At 46.1% G+C, this 19,602-nt stretch overlaps 1 protein-coding gene across 1 annotated transcript in view; it reads right to left on the bottom strand.

The window, feature by feature from the left end:
* Nucleotides 1-12,623, bottom strand: part of LOC135921730 (sodium-coupled monocarboxylate transporter 1-like) — a 157,432-nt gene extending 144,809 nt beyond the window's left edge. Inside the window, exons 1-2 of the mRNA XM_065456027.2 lie at nucleotides 12,535-12,623; nucleotides 11,412-11,572 (exon numbers count right to left, since the gene is read on the bottom strand). Coding sequence (XP_065312099.1) covers nucleotides 11,412-11,522 — 111 coding nt within the window. The 5' untranslated portion in view covers nucleotides 11,523-11,572; nucleotides 12,535-12,623. The remainder of the gene's footprint in view (nucleotides 1-11,411; nucleotides 11,573-12,534) is intronic.
* Nucleotides 12,624-19,602: the final 6,979 nt, after the last annotated feature.

Genomic DNA, 19,602 nt, shown 5'->3' with positions numbered 1-19,602 from the left:
TGGGCCTCAGTAAACATCGAGTTCCAAGGTCATGAAATAGCGAGTGAAGTACTGGTGATTGAGGGGGTGACGTATGACTTTCTGCTATCCAGACCAGATATAAAGAAACTAAAAATCAACGTATACTGGGACGATGCGGTTTTAGTGGAAGGACTATCAAGGCAAGAGACACAGCCGGATAGAAAGGATAACCTGCGAGTTGTCAATTGCGCGGAGGATATTGCAACGACCTATCCTGAACTAGTATGCATAGGAAGCTATCCACCGGCGATGACGTCACACAAGGTGCCTTTCGAACTCACCGACAAGACCGTCATCCGAAAATCACCTTACAACATGTCAAGAGAGCGCAAGATATGGTTGAAGAAGGAATTGCAGGAGATGCTAGACGCCAATATAATCCGGCCTTCGGTGTCACCCTTCGCCTCTCCCATAACTATTGCGCCAAAAGAAGATGGAACTTTCAGACTGTGCACAGATTACAGGGTTCTCAACCGACAGACAGAACTTATACCATTTCCCATGCCGAAGATAGACACGATTATAGATGAGACAGGTGGTTGCCGATGTTTTTCACGTATTGACTTGTGCAAAGGTTTCTGGCAGATCCCGCTAACCGAAGAAACAAAAATGTACACTGCTTTTATCACGCCCTTCGACCTGTACGAGTATAACCGGCTTCCTTTCGGCTGGAAAAACTCACCAGCATGGTTCCAGAAGATTATGAACGAAGTCCTGAAGCCTTTCCTAGGTGTCTTTTGTAACGTGTACATAGACGATATTATCGTCTTCTCCAAAACAGAGACGGAGCATCAGGCACACCTGTCCCAGGTATTAAATGCCTTGAGCTTGGCACACCTCAAGGTTAATTTTAAGAAAAGTGCGTTCTTTCAAAGAAAAGTGGTGTTTCTTGGAAGAGTCTTTGATGGGACTACCAAAAGCACGAAACAAGAGTCCGTCGAGAGGATATCCCAACTGGTAAAACCATATGACGTACACTCATTGCGTGTATTTTTGGGATTAGCAGGACATTTCAGGCCCTTCATAAAAGACTTTGCCATCAAAACAAGATGCCTCACGCGCCTAACACAGAAAGAAGTTCCATTTGAGTGGAATGAGGAATGTGAGAGAGTCTACCGTGATCTGGTGCACAGAATATCTGCTGACCCTATTCTACGCATACCAGATTTCACTTTACCCTTTGAACTGAATACCGACGCCTCACACTATGGGACAGGTGCAGTCTAGTACCAGAAATGTCCAGAAGCTCCCGGCCGAGAAAAGCGACACGTAGTAGGTTACTACAGCTACACCCTCAAGCCACCTGAAGTCAACTACACCACTACTGAAAAGGAAGCTCTTGCAGTCCTCAAAGCAATTCAGTACTTCCGTACGTACCTAGAAGGTGCGAAGTTTACTTTGTTCACCGATCACCAAGCCCTCACTCATCTCTTGAATATGACCCAACCTAAGGGACGTATCGCCAGATGGGTGAACTATTTGCAGCAGTTCGATTTCACCATCTCCCACAGACCTGGACCCCTTTTGACTGATGCAGATGCATTGTCTAGACTGATGATACAGGCCAACAACGAACAATCGGCAGAAATCAATGAAATTAAATTGTGGGAAGGCACTGAACAATTGATTTTTAGGGAAGGTCGCTATCAAGTCCCGCCAACGCTGGTTTCCAGGGTGCTTTATTTGTACCACGATAGCCCAGAATCTGGAGGACACGACGGATTTTGGCGCACCTACAACAAGCTAGTCAAGAGATTTACGTGGCCTCACATGAAAGACGACGTCAATCGATACGTTCGTTCATGCCACATTTGTCAAATCAACAAAGTGAAATATAAGCAGCCTACGGACGCCATGATAATACCTTGCCACTCAAACGTTCCTTTTGAAGTTATACACCTGGATTTCGCCGAGCTAAATAAGAAACGAGAAGGAGTCCGAAAAACGCAAGCTTTTCTTCTGGCCATAGATGAATGCACCAGGATGGTCGCGGCACGGGCAGGAAAAGAAGATGCGAATAGTGTCATCGCCCTTCTCGAACGGGATATGTTTAGGACAACCAAGACAATTGTATGTGACAACGGTCCAGCGTTCAAGAGCGAAAAGCTAGCAAGATGGGCTCGAGACCATAATATATCAATCCAGTTCTGTGCGCCATACCATCCCGCAGCGAATGGGCTTGCAGAGCGTGCTATACGAGATGTTAAACAATACATCAGGATGTACGATAGTTTCCCTGGTGGTTGGAAATGCTCTTTAGAAGCAGCTGTAAGACATCACAATCGCTCCTACACCAGCGGCTTGGGATGCAGCCCGCAATTCGCTTCTTCAGGAGAAACCCCTATTCTTCAGGCGGACCGTGAACTTGGGCTGTTAGAAAATCTCCAGATCGTCGAGGAAAGGAAACAGAAATCGCAGGAGGAGAGGTACCGTAAACGAATGAAAAAAAATTTTGACAAGAGACATTGCTCAGATATTCCAGACATTCAAGTCGCTGACCTCATTCTAGTTAGGAAAGGAGTAAGAGAATCCAATGCCAAATTTTATGGTCCTTACTCTGTGACAAAGACGGCCACTCAGAAAGGAATATTGAAGACTGTGTGGTACATTGGCGAACGTGGCTCAGTTGAATGTGCTTCGATTGGAAACGTTTTCAAGTATTACCCCAGGAGGGGTTAGCAAAAGAAACCTGGAAGGGTGAAGCGGTATGAGCCTTGGAATAGAAGATGAAGAAGCGCAGGAGTCTGGGTTCAGGAGAAGAGAAGAAGGAAGTGAGAATAAAAGGTAGACAAGATGGACGCCAGTTCCACAGCAATGCTTTACGTTTACTGTGTCCTTTAAGTAGGAACGCTACAAGCATGCCATTCTGTGAGTGTTATAACGACTTCGCACACTGATGGTGTTCGCCGCCAACAAAGTAGTGCGTTAGTTACAGTAAGCAAGAAAAATGTAAGTGCGTGTGCTCCAAGGCGATAGTAAGCTTGTGCAAATAGGGGTAGCATAGCAAGAATTTATTGCGTGTAAGCATGACCCGCAGCAGCCGACGTAACATCGAAAAGTGCGTATTCATACATTGCTAGACCGCACTACTTGCTCAGTGTACAAGCAATGAGAGAGAGACAACAAATAATAAATCAAAGGAAGGGAGGTTAACCAGGACTGAACCTAGTTGGCTACCCTACACTAGGGAAAGGGAAAATTGGACGGAAAGAATGAAACAAGAGCAATCCCACTGGGAATATCGTTCAGTCACTCAGTTCATTCATTTCTCTCGGTTGTGAAAAGGAGCGACATCGCTGATCTGTCGAAAGAATCCTCACACTCAGAGCCAGTAGGCCTGCTTACAAATCAGTGTCTGGGATAGAGCATAATGTTAATGCAATATCGGAAACAACGACGTGATCAAAACAGATGTCCGCGATAACAATTCTATTCACATCGATCAGTAAGAAGCTACCGTCCTACCGTTTTTCTTGGGTGAGGATATCCGTTCACAGATACATAAAAATAGTTGCTTGCACTCCGGTATTTCTCGCTGGCATCACAGCACAGTAACGAACTTGGAGTACGCCATTCATATGCGACTAGCACGGACGTCGTCGCTCGAACAGTGGCTGCTGTTGCCATTGCTACGCGGTCCTTTCAAACATTACACCGGAAGGTGACATTGCACGTACTGAAGAACACAAGCTACGGTAACGCAGCAGGAAAATGCAGTCGGAAACCTGAGCTCACATCACGAGTCAGTGAGCAGCTTCGAGGTGTTGGGGGCGAGGAGTTGCGGAGTCGCCATCTGTCGCAAGCGCCTCCCTTGCGTAGTATGAGGGATCGCGCGGCGAGCTCCTCATAGGTTTCGCTTACGGCGCTCAACAAAAACACCACGTGGCAGCCCTCCTGGACATTTCTGTACATACTTTCAGAACTAGGGAAGTATTTTTACTGTCGAAATAATAATCTTGGGCACACTGGAAGCACAGAATTGTTTACAGACGCTATCTCTTTACCGAATACGTAGTGAACGCCACTGCGCGCGGTCGCCGCGATGGAGTCTCCCGAACCGGCTTGTTGCGTGAAACGTAGACAAACGCTGAGAGCAAACAATGCGGCATACGTTCTTATAGTGGGATGTCTGTATAACTAAATGGAGCACAACAGAATGAAGCCTCAATACAGCGATCGCAAGGTTTCGCAGAGGCCGATTGCGCGTCCGCATGCATGTCCGCGCACAAAGTTTCGCTTTCAACGTGAGCACGTTCTTGCACCATGCTGTGAGGTTTAGGCAGCAGAATATGAGCATGTGACAGTACACAAGCATTGCGTGGACGCTATCAGAGCTATTCAATAATAATTTGGCTACAAATACTTCGACGCTTATGACGACTATGATGCGCCGTCACGACGACCCAATATTATCTTTTTTTAATTCTTCGACGTTTCAATATTATTTCTCAGGTTGCGTCGCACTGCATGTTTATCGGCATTCTCAGCGTGCGATTTCCCACTGCTTCTTTTTCGTAATCCAGTGCACTAATTCATAGCACAAACATGACCATATGCCATGCCTTTTTTATGTGTTTCTTACCACTCCCTTTCCATTCCAGTGAACTTGCCAGTATCTAGCAGCAACAAGTTCATAGACCAAACCATTGCGACTTTAGCAGGGCTGCGGGCACTGGCGAGCGTCTCATGGCGCGCTTTCTGCTAATTACTGAACATCACAGTCCCAGCGCCGTAGCAGAACTCTTCCTCGCGTCTGCGCTTGCTAACCCTAGTTGTAGCTGATGGCTGTTTGCCGGTTCTCAGTTTCGCGAGCCAGACTTCACGCAGCTTCTTGTCCTGCGGCTACGTGCGAATAAGGCTGACACCGGGGTCCGTTGCGTACGTCCGGCTGTGCGGCACCGAGCATTCATACCATGATGCACGCCTCCAAAGGCAACCGCTACCTATTACAGTGCTTTCAAATATTGTCGAGCAGTCACCCAAGGAGGGAAAGTCGCACCAATTATTCAGAGCCGCAGCGCAGGTGGGAGTTAAAAAACTCGATCTCAGCTCGCTTCGGCGTTTCCGAAGCAGCCGCCGCGGCCGCTGTGTGCACGTGTTCCTCATGCCACGTGACACCGACGGTGGCGCCAGCTTTTCCAGTGGTGGAGCTCGCTCCGAATACCTAAGCATCTTTACGCACATGAAAATGTTGCTCTTGCAATCATCGTTGTCAGCGAAGTGATCACAGCTAACGTACTTGAAGCTGAGATACAGTGAGTTCGGGCACGCCTATAAGACTGTCTGAAAGGAAATATTGGAAACAAATCGAGGAAACGCTGTCACGGAAGGCCACTTAACATATGTAAACAAACTGTCACTCATGACCACTGCCCATTCCGCCGAACGCGCGCAGTCTCTGGCGCGGCGCACAGCTTCATGGGCAACACCACGTTTCGGCGGGGGTAGTTTTTTTAAACTCCATGTGGAGAGTTTACACTGGAGAACATGATTTTGAAGCGGAGTAAAATCGCGTCATGTCAGCTTAATTCTCCCACAGCTAGCCAGCGGAGTAAAACGACGGAATGCCGCTGTATTGCTGCCATACTTCGGAGTAAATATTCAAGTAGGGGGATGGTTTAGGGAACATCACTTGTTAAACTCCCAGGTGGGTATGTTTTCGTTTACAGTGCAGAAGTACGCACTACTTTTTGTCTACACAGTTGCAGCTGGGATGGAATGTGTGGAACCACTAATCCAATGTCCGTATATTAGGCGCAAGGCCCAGCACTTGAAATGCAGATGCTATAATTGTTTCTACGATTGCTTCGATGGGTTTGATTATTGACGTGGCTGCCGGCAGTTCTTGCTGGCGCAAGAAGTGCCGATAGCCACGAGGTCCTAGTATCGCGTTTCAATCGCTGGGAACTGTTCGTTGGCAACAAAGTACCAGCATAACATTTGTTTCTTTCGCGGCAGGGTGGAATCAATCGTCGATAAATTCGATAACGATCTCGCTCGATCGCTGAAAATGCACCGTGTGACAACCGTACGAGATTCGCGTATCAGATAGAATTCTCACAGTGGGTAGAACCCCTTTCCCCATCAACCCCTTTCCTCCTGTTCAGTTCTTCTTTTCCTCTTCCGCTAGGTCACGTGGCCCCTTTTTATCGAAGTCCGACCACGACGACACAGGGTCGGCATAAACAGCTTCGCTATAGTAAACATGCCGAGGGTGGCGACGCGTTACAGCACGCGAGGCGAGCACAGATTGATGTCCAGGCTTTCGGTAACGTTCACGACGTGCGATTACTTCATCAACAAATAGTAAGATGGATGGATTTTCCTAGGCAAGGATAATACGCCTGCTTGCGTCGCAGTAATTTTCTATAGCTCCCACCGAATGATTGTCGCTATTAGATGGTTCCACAGAACGCCCCTTCAGATGAAGAGAGGAATCGTGAGGCATAATGGCAATTAGAATTTTCTGTTATGTTGACTGCCTCGAATAAGAGTATACTATAGTCATTACCTGCATGCCCCAACAATACGCCTTTAAAGAAGAAATGGAAAAAGTTATAGAAGGTATCTCAGATATGGTAGAGCGGGTAATAGAATACAGCATCCGAGAGGTGCTGTTTTACTGTAATATAATTCTGCCATGTCTTTACCTGCTGACCTCGGTCGTGTTTCGTTCATTGGAGACACTAATTAGTCTATCTGTGAAATCACATTTTTCGAGCACGTCCACGAGTTATTAAGGCGTTTAAAAGATGTCCAATTAGTTAAACAGTTTTATCCTTCGGTGTTGATTTTCCTAAAGCGCTGTAAGAAGGCTTTCCTAAAGCGTTTTGTAGCTGATTTTGCGAAAGCGTCCCAACCTGTCCCACCGCGTGAGAAAAATGAAAAAAATAGGTGGAGACAGAAACATAGAATGCTGGTTTCTCCCCTTTTGTAGGCACGTTCTGATGGTTCAGCATGGAGGTGTACTGACGTGTCTCGTACCTAGCTAAGGCAATTTGCTTATTTATGTAAACTGGATCAAAGAATGCCAGAAAGGGCCCAATTTATCAGAATGCGCAGCATTTAAGGCAGAAAGCTGCGCTAAGTGGAATTACAAAATTACATTTTCCAGCGCGTAATAGTATTGAAACAAGCTGAAGAGACAGGTCGACAGAAAAAGGTAGAAGGCTCTGCAATTCGTCTGAACTACAGTAACCCAACGCTCTGCCTCAAACGCTGGACTTTCCAGTGCATTGGGCCTTTTCTCGCTTCCTCTTTCCACAGCTGCTTTAGTTTATCAAATCAATCTGACCAACTGTAAAGCACAGATGTACACGTTCGCCCAGAACCACAGCTCGTGTCTCCGCAAGTGGAGAGACCAGCATTCTACCCTTTCTGTGGTCGTTTTGCATCTGCACCTCTTTACATTTTCTTCAACTTGGACATAGAGTGTTAATGCCTATGCCACTAATACACATTCTCGACTCGCACGTAGACACAAACTTCGATATAATTTCACATCGAATTTGGCATTCGAAATGAGGCTGCACTCGGCCCTGCTCAACTGCTGACCATTCACACGTATGGCCAAACATAAATTCTACATGACAGCTTCCGTAGAAGAAAAAAAAAAGCTACGACATGCTTTTTTTTTTGCTCGCGCTCGTGCCATTCACAACTCTATCCGCACCATGGTCCAGTGTTGCTTATACCTACTGTGAAATTTCTTTGCATTGATATGATCTTGGCTTACACGCCTACCGTTACGACACAGTGGTTATGGCAGTCTACTGCTGGGCAACAAATCACGACTTCGATTCCAGTCCGCCGCGGCCGCGTTTCGATTGGGACTAAATGCGATAATTCTGGTGCACTTTAAAGAACCCCATGTCGTCCAAATTATTCTGCAGTTCCCCACTACGGTATGCCTTATAACCCACAGCGCACTTTCGGCACGACAAACTGCCTGATTCATGTACTGGATTCCTAAACCACTGATACCTTCCGGTTTGTATTTGCCTCGCCTGCATCACTGCGTATTGATGACATCATCCAACTTTACCCAACTTTAGTCTTAAACCCATTCGGACAAATAAGCTTTCCTCTCTTGTTGTGGCACAATGAACTGGTTTTCTCGGAGGGGCGCAGATAGACTAATAAAACGTAACTAATCCAGAATCCAGAGGGAAACAGAGTTAGGATGTGCAGTGGTGGCGTAGAGTTGGAGCATCCGCCTCGCGTGCAAGAGGACCGTGGTTAGAATCCCGGTGCCGTGCAATTTTCCGCTGGATTAAAAAAAATCCGCGTGTTGATAAAATTGCATCAACAGGCCTGGAGTGCGGCCTGATCCCGATGACCAGAACTGATAACGCACTGCCTCACCAGAGCAGGATTGGCCACCCTGGTGCAGTACTTTGACACAACCTCCTATATGAATGTAACAATCAAACCCCGGCACTCAGTCCCCAGCAGCTGCGAAGCAACTGACCACGGCGGTGGTCAGACCGGTGACGCAGCAGAGGGTGCTAAGAATCCCTGGAACCGGACAGGCCGCCATTGGAATCGGAACTTGGCAACGTTTAACCCTAGAACGTTATCTGGTGAGGCGAGTCAAGCAGTGCTGTTGGAGGAATTAGAGGGCATTAAATGGGAGATAATAGGGCTCAGTGAAGTTAGGAGGACAAATGAACAAATATACAGTGCTAAAAAGTGGGCACGTACTGTGCTACCGGGGCTTAGCGGAGAGACGAGAACTAGGAGTCAGATTCCTGATTAATAAGAACATACCTGGTAACATACAGGAATTCTATAGCATTAACGAGAGGGTGGCAGGTCTTGTTGTGAAACTACGCCGCTACATCCGGTCATAATGACCAGGAAGTTGAAAGCGCCTATGAAGACGTGACTCGGCAATGGGTAAAGTCAAAACAAAATACACTATGCTGATTGGCGACTTCAATGCCAAGGTAGGCAAGAGGCAGCCTGGAGTCAAGCCAGTGGGGGAGTAGGGAATAGGCACTAGGAATAGCAGGGGAGAGTTATTAGTAGACCTTGCAGAACAGAATAATATGCGGCTAATAATGCCTTCTTCCGTAAGCGAGACAACCGAAAGTGGACGTGGAGGAGCCCGAATGAGACTAGAAATGAAATAGAATTTTTACTCTGCGCTAACCCTGGCATCATACAATATGTGGACGTGCTCGGCAAGGTGCGCTGCAGTGACCATAGGATGGTAGGAATTCGAATTAGCGTTGACTTGAGGAGGGAACGGAAGAAACTGATACATAAGGAGCCGATCAATCAGGTAGCGGTAAGAGGGAAAATAGAGGAATTCCGGATCAAGCTACATAACAGGTATTCGGCCTTAGCTCAGGAAGAGGACCTTAGTGTTGAAGATATGAAGGACAATCTTATGGGCAGCAATAACGAATGTGCAATAGAAGTCGGTGGTAACTCCGTTACACAGGATACCAGTAAGCTATCGCAGGAGACGAAAGATCTGATCAAGAAACACCAATGTATGAAAGCCTGTAAACCTACAGCTAGAAAAGAACTGGCAGAACTTTCCCAGTTAATCGACAAACGTAAGACAGTTTACATAAGGAAGTGTAATATGGATACAATTGAACGTGCTCTCAGAAACGGAGGAAGCCTAAAAGCAGTCAAGAATAAACTAGGAATTGGCAAGAATCGTATGTATGCGTTAAGAGACAACGCCGGCACTATCATTACTAATATGGATGAGATAGTTCAAGTGGCTGAGGAGCTCTATAGATATTTCTACAGTGCCAGTGGCACCCACGACGACAATGGAAGAGAGATTAGTCTAGAGGAATTGGAAATCCCACAAGTAACGCCGCAAGAAGTAAAGAAAGCCTTGGGAGCTATGCAAAGGGGGAAGGCAGCTTGGGACGATCACCTAACAGCAATTTGTTGAAAGATGGTGGGCAGATTGTTCTAGAAAAGCTGGCCACCCTGTATACGCAATGCCTCATGACATCGAGCGTACCGGAATCTTGGAAGAACGCTAACATAATCCTCGTCCATCAGAAAGGGGACGCCAAAGACTTGAAAAATTATACACCGATCAGCTTACTGTCCGTTGCCTACGAAGTACTTACTAAGGTAATCACAAATAGAATCACGGACACTTTAGACTTCTGTCAACCAAAGGACCAGGCAGGATTCCGCAAAGGCTACTCAACAATATACCATATTCACACTATCAATCAGGTGATAGAGAAATGAGCGGGATATAACCAAACCTTATATATAGCTTTCATTCATTACGAGAAAGCGTTTGATTGAGTCGAAACCTCAGCAGTCATAGAGGCATCACGGAATCAGGGTGTAGACGAGCCGTATGTAAAAATATTGAAAGATACCTATAGCGGCTCCACAGCCACCACAGTCCTCCATAAAAAAAGCTACAAAATCCCTATAAAGGAAGGCGTCAGGCAGGGAGATACGATCTCTCCAATGCTATTCACAGCGTGTTTACAAGAGGTATTCAGAGACCTGGATTGGGAAGAATAGGGGATTAGAGTTAATGTAGACTACCTTAGTAACTTGCGATTTGCTGATGATATTGCCTTGCTTAGTAACTCTGGGGACCAATTGCGTTGCATGCTCTTTGACCTGAAGAGGCAAACCAGAAGGGTGGGCTAAAAATTAATCTGCAGAAAACTAGTGTTTAACAGTCTTGGAAGAGAACAGCAGTTTACGATATGTAGTGAGGCACTGGAAGTGGTAAGGGAATACATCTATTTAGGGCAGGTAGTGACAGCGGATACGGATCATGAGGCTGAAATAATCAGAAGAGGAAGGATGGTCTGGGGTGCGTTTTGCAGGCATTCTCAGATCATGAACAGCAGGTTGCCATTATCCATCAAAAGAAAAGCGTATAACAGCTGTGCGTTACCAGTACTCACGTACGGGGCAGAAACCTGGAGGCTTACGAAAAGGGTTCTACTTAAATTGAGTACAACGCAACGAGCTATGGAAAGAAGAATAAAGGGTGTAACGTTAAGGGATAAGAAAAGTGCAGATTGGGTGAGGGAACAAGCGCGAGTTAATGACATGTTAGTTGAAATCAAGAAAAACAAATGGGCATGGGCAGGACATGTAATAAGGAGGGAAGATAACCGATGGTCATTAAGGGCTACGGCTGGATTCCAAGGCAAGGAAAGCCTAGCAGGGGGCGGCAGAAAGTTAGGTGTGCGGATGAGATTAGGAAGTTTGCAGGGACAACATGGCCACAATTAGTACATGACCGGGGTAGTTGGAGAAGTATGGAAGAGGCCTTTGCCCTGCAGGGGGCGTAGCCAGACTGATGATGATGATGAATCCAGAATCTACAGAAAATGTTCTGTTGGAGCCAGCGAAACACACAAATTTCTTGCACTCACCGGTCGTCGACGGCGAGCAAACGAGAAGTAGAGGCCGACCAGGTACCCGAGAGCCGTCAGCACGCCAAAAACGGCACAATCAGCGGCGTCCAAACTCTTGGGCGGCGTCATGCTTTTTCCGCTGTCTTAGAGCTGGCGCGATGTGGATCTGGGCATGTAGCCTGTACAAAAAACTGTGAATTTAGGAGCTTCTTTGGATGAAGTGCTTGCAGATGTATTTTACTTGTCCTTTATGTTATTTTAACACCACTTTCACAACCAAACTCCCTCCAATGGACCAGAAAAGACTTTGCGGTGAGGGCTCCAGTGTTCACAAGAAATTTCCACATCGCAATTGGTAAGTATACTCTGTTGAGACTCTCGAAGGGGAAATTGTCATCAACCCGAACTGTAGCACATCCAAAGAAACCTTCGCAATTCCAAGGTCCGGGATGTTGTTGAAACTGCATGTAGTTAACGGCGAGCGGACGATAAAGAGCAAGAAGACTGCGGGAGAAGCGTGTTTGTCTTGTTACAATATGCACTGTCATCAACTTACCGATTTTTCTAGCTAATTACTTTAATTTTCTATTTAAAGTACACTCTGTATAGTTGATGGGTTTACAGAACAAATAATTTTCGTTCCTCTGAGCACCCTTCACTCGGATCAGCAGCTGTTGCTATGACTTCAGGCTGGATGGCGTTGGCTGCAATACCACCTGCTGTTTGATGTTTACGCCCCCCCCCCTCGGCTAACAACATTTCCACTCATATGCGTCTAGTTTTTGATATCACCATATATTTGCATCTCACCGTTAAGCGACCACGAGTCCAAAAAGCAAGTTTCCAACTATGACCGCTCGCGATCTTTGCTCAAGCATTGAAAACTTGGCAATGCGTTAATTCCTTGCACTTCGACGATCGCTAGCCATTCACAATATTACACCATCGCAGCGTTTCAGCTCAGGCCGGCCAATTACTGATCTAGGTAGATGACGGTCATAAAGTGATCCACGCCGCGCTCATTCAACAATGACCCTACCTTCGATGAGCATTAAGAAACATACATTATCACGGTGAAAACACTCGGTTTGAACGTAATATTATCCGAGGTTTCACTTACCAAATCGGGAACCGTACTTGCCAGATTAAAGAAATGCAACTTGCGCAGTGGAAAACATCGGGGCTGCATCCAAGAGCAACATTCACAGCGGAATATTGCCGGTCCGTGGCCGTTTAAACATGTGGTTCCTCGCTGCATGACGATGATCCATGGCTTCACTGAGCAGACGCGTGAAGTTTTAAAGAAAACAAAATTTACTGAAAACAGACTAAACCTTTTTTCGGTACGTGTTGGCCTACATACTGAGTGCGCGGATATTCGAGATATTTCTTTTTAACCGTACACAGAAAAAAAAAATGACGTGCACTGCGCTATGCAGCTGTTCCATGCAGCTCCAACTTGTTTTTCAGAGCGATGGTTCTGACCCTGGCGTCGTTGTAGGCGCCCGTGCCGACGGATTCTTTCAGCAACTGCGACTTCCATCAACAACAAAAAATTGACGAAACGCCCTTGGAAGCTTGCCCTGTCTACACTCTCTAACTGCTTGCTCTTCATGGAAACTCACCGGCAAAAATATACAAACCGTTTACCGTGCACGCCGAGAATAAGCTTTCAGATTTGCGTATTTCCATCCGATTTCCTTTGTCATCCGCATCGCCGCATTGCAGGGCGAGGAAGATGGGTTCTCTTGCAAGAATCAGCTACGTTGTATGATGTCACGTCGTAGTTACCGCGAAGAGCTGTGAATCACGAAACTTACTCTTTATTGGGCGATCTTGTGCCCAGAAATGCAAGTGGCCTTCAAAGCACAGCGGCAGCCATGAGAACAGTCGGCAATCGTCGAAAATCTGGTCTGCGGGTCCAGCACGTCGGCTGTCGTACATGACTAGTCGAAGGTTCTAGCGTAATCGCTGGTGCTCGTACAGCTTCCGAAAAGGCAAATATGATTACACAAAGACAATCCGATCACGCAAGGCTTCGCGAGAACACAGACAACAGATAGAAACAACATTCGAGTCAATTCAAAATCATGCTTGCGCGTTATGTGCAGAACGATAAATTTAACCTGTTGAGACTCACTCACACTAAGCCATCACGACACCGAATTCGGTCTGCCGACTGTCGGTGACGGGCGTTTTTCCTTCGTGTCAGCACCTCTGTTGAACACCGCGTTTTCTGCTCTTGGTGCTAGCGCTATGCCTTGTGTTGCGCATACAACTGCAGCAAGAAGCTTGAAGATGGTTATACAGTTTTTATGATACCACAAGCAAAGCGTGGCGGCTTGCGCAAGGAGCAGTGGCTGCCGTACATTAGTGGAAGGAACTCTATTGCGACAAAAAAAAACACATTCCTGGCGATGTAAGGCGTCTTTCTTATCGCTCGTATCAAAGCTTCCTTAAAGGGAAGCTGAAGAGTCTGTCGAATTCAATAAGACGCTCATATACGGATGCGGGAACCTTATAAAACATGTAGGTAAAATTTGGGGGGGGGGGGGGTTCAATTAGGAACGACGTAATCGTCGGTTGAAATTGCGCTGTAGCTGCGCCCCCCGTCGAGTGAGCGAGCGGAGCGCAGACCGGAAACCGCGGTGTTGTGACGTCAACTCTAGCGTTTCGTTCCTTCGCAGCGTCCGCGACCGTGCCTGACCGCGCTTGTTTCTGCGTGCGTGCCATCGTAATCTGCTTCGATCGACCCTGCATTCCTTTGTTGGTGCGTCTGCGAGTATGTAGAGTGGTAGTCAACGTGCGTGGTAGTCAACGTGAGTGGTAATCAACGTGAGTGGTAGTCAACGTGAGTGGTAGTCAAGAGATGAAAGTCACTACACGTACTGCATGAACTGGGAAGCTTTTCACGCGTTCAAAACGTCTTTGTAGATTGCCGACAGCTTTGGACAGCGCACAAATGCCGACGATCGCATCGCCGCTTACGTTCCACGACCCCGCAGGGGCGTCTGCGTCAGCAGGCGTTTGGTGTGTTGCGACACCACGGACCCGAGCACACGAGGGTTGGACCCTCCCGCGTGTAGCCGTGCGCCGCTTAGCCGTGTCCGGGGAAAGGGGGATCCTGGAGGTTGAGCCGATGCTGGGTGATCGGACCTTTAAGGCCCCCCGGCGGAGGCAACACACCTCTTTGGCCTCTGCTTCACGTACACGGCACCCCCGGACTGACCCACCCGGGGGAAATCGGTAGTCGCCTCTTCCTATCTCTCTCTCCTCAAACCTTCGTCTTTATCTCTCACTTTTTTACCTTTCCTGTCTGCTTCTCTCTTCCAGTTACTTCCTTTCTCTACGGCGGCAAGGGTTAACCTTGTGTGGATATCCTACCTTGGGTACACCATATTTGGTTATAGTGACGGCGTACGGCTGGCGTCGTGCAGGCTTGGACACAAGCCCTGCCGCGTCCCCTCGTTGGGCTCCGTGGTGGGCGGTCGGCGCTGTTGCCGAACACACACACTTTCCTATGGCAGCTCAAATCTCTGTTGTCCATGATCGGCGTCTCAAAAGATGCCGCACCGAAGTACCGTTTCAATTCTCCTTTCGAAGCAACGCTCCATCCTTCCCCAAATACTATGTAGTCCACAGTGAAAGTAACACGCCTATTAGAAAGATTTCTCCATTCCTGGTCGCCAAATGCCTGAAAGATAAAATCGGACAGATATACAAAGCCTCCAAAATGTCTAGCGGGGACCTCCTCCTAGAATTGAATAGTAAAGATCAAGCAGATAAGCTGTCTGAACTTACCAGTATTGGCGAGGCGACAGTGACTGTTTCAGCCCACAGAACACTCAATACAAGTAGGGGAGTAATATCTGAAGAAGATTTTATTGGATTAAGCGACGAGGAACTGCTGGAAGGTTTCCAGGAACAAAATGTTACCAAGGTACAGAGAATAGTAATCCGCAGAAACGATCAAGAAATCCCCACCAAACACGTTATACTCACCTTCGGAACAAGCGTAATGCCTACCTCGCTCGATGCAGGTTATGTTAAAGTCAATGTAAGGCCATATATTCCAAACCCCAGACGATGTTTCAAGTGCCAAAGGTTTGGACACGCTTCACATGTATGTCGAGGACAAACAACTTGTGCTAAATGCAGCTCCAACGAACACCAATCTGAGAATTGCACTTCTTCCCCACATTGTGTTAACTGCAAGGGAGATCACCCAGCTTATTCACGGTCCTGCCCTTGCTGGAAAAAAGAAAAAGAAGTCATTGCTCTAACTGTAAAAGAAAAAATTTCGTTCTTTGAAGCCCGAAACGGCTTTCGTATCTTCCGCGAAGAAAGCGATAACCTGAAGGTTATCGCTCATTTGTATTAGCCTTTTTATCCATGTCACCTATAATCCCACCTCTTAGGTTTTCGTAGGGCCAGTTTTACCTTTCAATTTCAAGATGGCTTTTATTATTCATTGGAATTGTAGAGGGCTTTTACACAACTTAGGTGACATCAAAGACTTGTTAAGTAACTTCTCGCCTGTGGCCTTGTGCTTACAGGAAACAAACTTAGGCGAAAAGCATAAAAACATTTTAAAAGGATTCACCGTTGTACGGCGCGATCGTACTCAGGCGAACCGGCTTTCGGGTGGCGTAGCTATAGTTCTACGGAACGGCATTGCAGCTAGAGAAGTTACCATTAATACTCACTTAGAAGCCATTGCTGTCACGATTTTAGCACATAAAACCATTACCATTTGTTCAATGTACATTCCACCACATTCCCATTTTACTGTAGGAGATATGGAGTTAGTTTTAAACCAGCTACCCAAACCTTTTTTAATAGCAGGTGATTTTAACGCTCATAACATCTTATGGGGTAGCAAAACAACTGACACCAGGGGACAAACACTTGAAGATTTTATCCTGACTAACGAAATATGCCTTTTAAACACTGGTGCGCCAACCTACTGCTCCCCAAGCACAGGAGCTATGAGCTGCCTTGATCTGGTGCTGTGCACTCCATCTCTGTTGATCGATTTTAAATGGAGTGTTATTAACAATCCTTATGGTAGTGATCATATGCCCGGCATTATTAAAAACACATCTCCTTTCCCTACAGTCCCACTAAGACCACCCCGTTGGAAACTCCATCTAGCAGACTGGCCTCTCTTCAGCGAGAAGGCCAGTCTTGACAACATATCAGATGAACAAACAATAGACGAAATGAATGAAAATATTATTGCCTCCATACTTGCTGCAGCAGAACAGACGATCCCACGTCCTCCGGCCTCTTAAGGAAAAAACTAAAACCCTGGTGGACCAATGAATGCACTCAAACTAAAAAAGCACAAAACAAAGCATGGGGTATCTTTCGGCGATATCCAACATATGATAACCTCCTGAATTTCAAAAAAGCAAAGGCGAAAGCCAGGTACACGCGTAGGCGAGCCGAACGACAGTCATGGCAAGCATATGTATCCTCCATCAACAGCTCAATAACATCCAAAAGAATGTGGGATCAGCTTCGTAAATTTAGAAGCCAGTACGCTCCTTATACAATCCCCATACTCTCACCTCCAGGTACACAGACGAATTTAAAAGAACAAGCAGACATATTAGGGCAGCATTTCCATAACATATCAAGCTCACTAAACTACTCCACTGAATTTCAAAAGTACAAACAATCAGCAGAAAAACAAAAGCTTCCGACAGCAGGAAGTTCCGAGAAACCCTATAATGCCCCCCTAACACTTTCCGAAATTAACAGAGTACTCACTACTGGGAAAAAAACAGCGCCAGGTCCAGACAGAATACATTACACAATGCTCGCACATCTATCTTCAAAAGCAGTTAATACATTGCTCCGCTTTTTTAACATAATCTGGGAAACAGGAAAAATGCCGAATGCGTGGAAAAAAGCCATTATAATCCCTTTCTTGAAAGCTGGAAAGCATCCTACAACAGCTACCAGCTACCGACCTATAGCACTCACAAGCTGTCTCGCCAAGTCATATGAATCCATTATAAACATCAGATTGACGTACGTCCTCGAAACTGAGAACCTGCTCGATAATCATCAGTGTGGGTACAAGAAAGGCTGCTCCACAACAGATCATCTAGTTCGGTTAGAACACGAGATACGTGCAGCCTTTCTACAAAAGCAATATTGTCTTACAGTGTTCTTCGATCTCGAAAAAGCGTATGACACAACATGGAGGTTCGGTATTTTAAGGGATTTAGCGGATTTAGGGATCCGCGGCAGAATGCTTAAATGTCTAGCTGATTTCATGTCCGATCGAACATTCCAGGTGCGTTTAGGAACGGTGCTGTCCAGCGTATTTATTCAGGAAAACGGAGTACCTCAGGGATGCGTATTGAGCACAACACTGTTCGTGGTAAAAATGAACTCGCTCAATAATGCAATTCCATCTTCTATAATGCATTCACTATATGTGGATGATCTTCAAATTGCATGTCGTGCATCGAACATGGCAACCTGCGAACGACAAATTCAAATTACACTAAACAAACTAACGCAGTGGGCATCTGAAAACGGCTTTCGCTTCTCAAGTGAAAAAACGATTAGTGTTGTCTTCACACAAAAAAGAGGCCTACAACCAGATCCCATCCTTAAACTACAGGATGCCACACTACCCGTGAAACAAGAACACAAGTTTCTGGGTGTTCTGTTTGATAAAAAGTTGAACTTTCTCGCACACATCAATAGTATTAAAATCAAAGCGAACAATGCACTTAACATTCTAAAGATCCTCTCCCGGAAACGGTGGGGCTCTGACCGTAAATGCCTGCTACACATCTACCGCACTTTGGTGCGTAGCATATTAGACTATGGTAGCATTACATATGGTTCAGCCAGACTATCTTACGTCCGACGACTTGATCCTGTCCACAACTTAGGACTACGACTAGCATGCGGTGCCTACAGAACATCACCTATACAGAGCTTACATGTTGAATGTAATGAACCTCCTTTACAGCATCGCAGAGCGCTACTAACGTTTTCCTACATACTCAGAATCCGATCCTCACCACAACACATATGCTACAACATCGTCACAAAGTGCAGCTCACGCTTACATTACACAAATAAACCAAACATGATTAGGCCGCTTATCTTGCGATACGAGGAATACTGTCGGGAATATGACATCCCTCGGGAAGTCTTCCAGGTTGCCAGAAAGCCAGAACGTTTACCCCCGTGGTGTGATTTCACAGCGTTATGTGATTGGACACTAACACATCTAAAGAAAAGAGACACACCACATCAACACATTATACAAGAATTCCGCTCTCTTCAAGACAAGTACATAAACTACATAGAATTTTATACTGATGGCTCTAAAACGGAAAAACACGTGGGTGTAGGGGCTGTAACAGAAAATTGGGAAACATGTATTCGATTACCTCAGCATGCCTCTGTCTACACAGCCGAAGTGTACGCGATATGGACGGTAGTTCAAAAGATCATTGCTGACAAACTTGAAAACACTGTCATATACACAGATTCATTAAGCGTACTGAAGGCTCTACACATGAAATCCCAAAGTGAACCCTTGCTAGGCGATATTTTGAATGCATTAACGTCAAACAAATATGGCAGATCAATTAAGTTATGCTGGGTACCAAGCCATGTTGGAATATTGGGTAACGAAGCGGCGGACAGATGCGCATCAATGGCAGCGTACAAAAACATTCAAAATACAGCACTTCCATATAAAGACAGTGTCAATGCGATTCGGAAGGCCTTGACGTCAAAATGGCAACGCGATTGGGACACTTGTTTAAGCAACAAGCTTCATCTAATTAAACCTGTCATTGGAGAGTGGAAATCATGCAGTCACCAGCAACGATTCTACGAGGTGATCTTGTGTCGACTTCGAATTGGACACACACATCTGACGCACAATTTCCTTCTCCGAAAAGAAAACCCGCCAACTTGCGAAAAATGTAATGAAGCTCTTACAGTCATGCACATCTTAATAACATGTCCACACATCGATACACTGAGACGCAGGTTTTTACACAGCCTGTATAAATTGCACATCCCATTACACCCTACCCTATTACTAGCAGATGACCCCCTAGTGCCATTTCCTAACCTCTTCGACTTTTTAGAAAAAACTGGCTATTTACACCAGCTATAATGTAATGCAGGGTTACCTGCCCTAACGGTCCTTTTATTTTGTCTT

This window comes from Dermacentor albipictus, chromosome 8 (genome assembly GCF_038994185.2).
Source record: "Dermacentor albipictus isolate Rhodes 1998 colony chromosome 8, USDA_Dalb.pri_finalv2, whole genome shotgun sequence".
NCBI lineage: Eukaryota > Metazoa > Arthropoda > Arachnida > Ixodida > Ixodidae > Dermacentor > Dermacentor albipictus.
The sequence above is the reverse complement of the archived record's forward strand: the minus strand, read 5'-3'. Positions and strand labels throughout refer to the sequence as shown.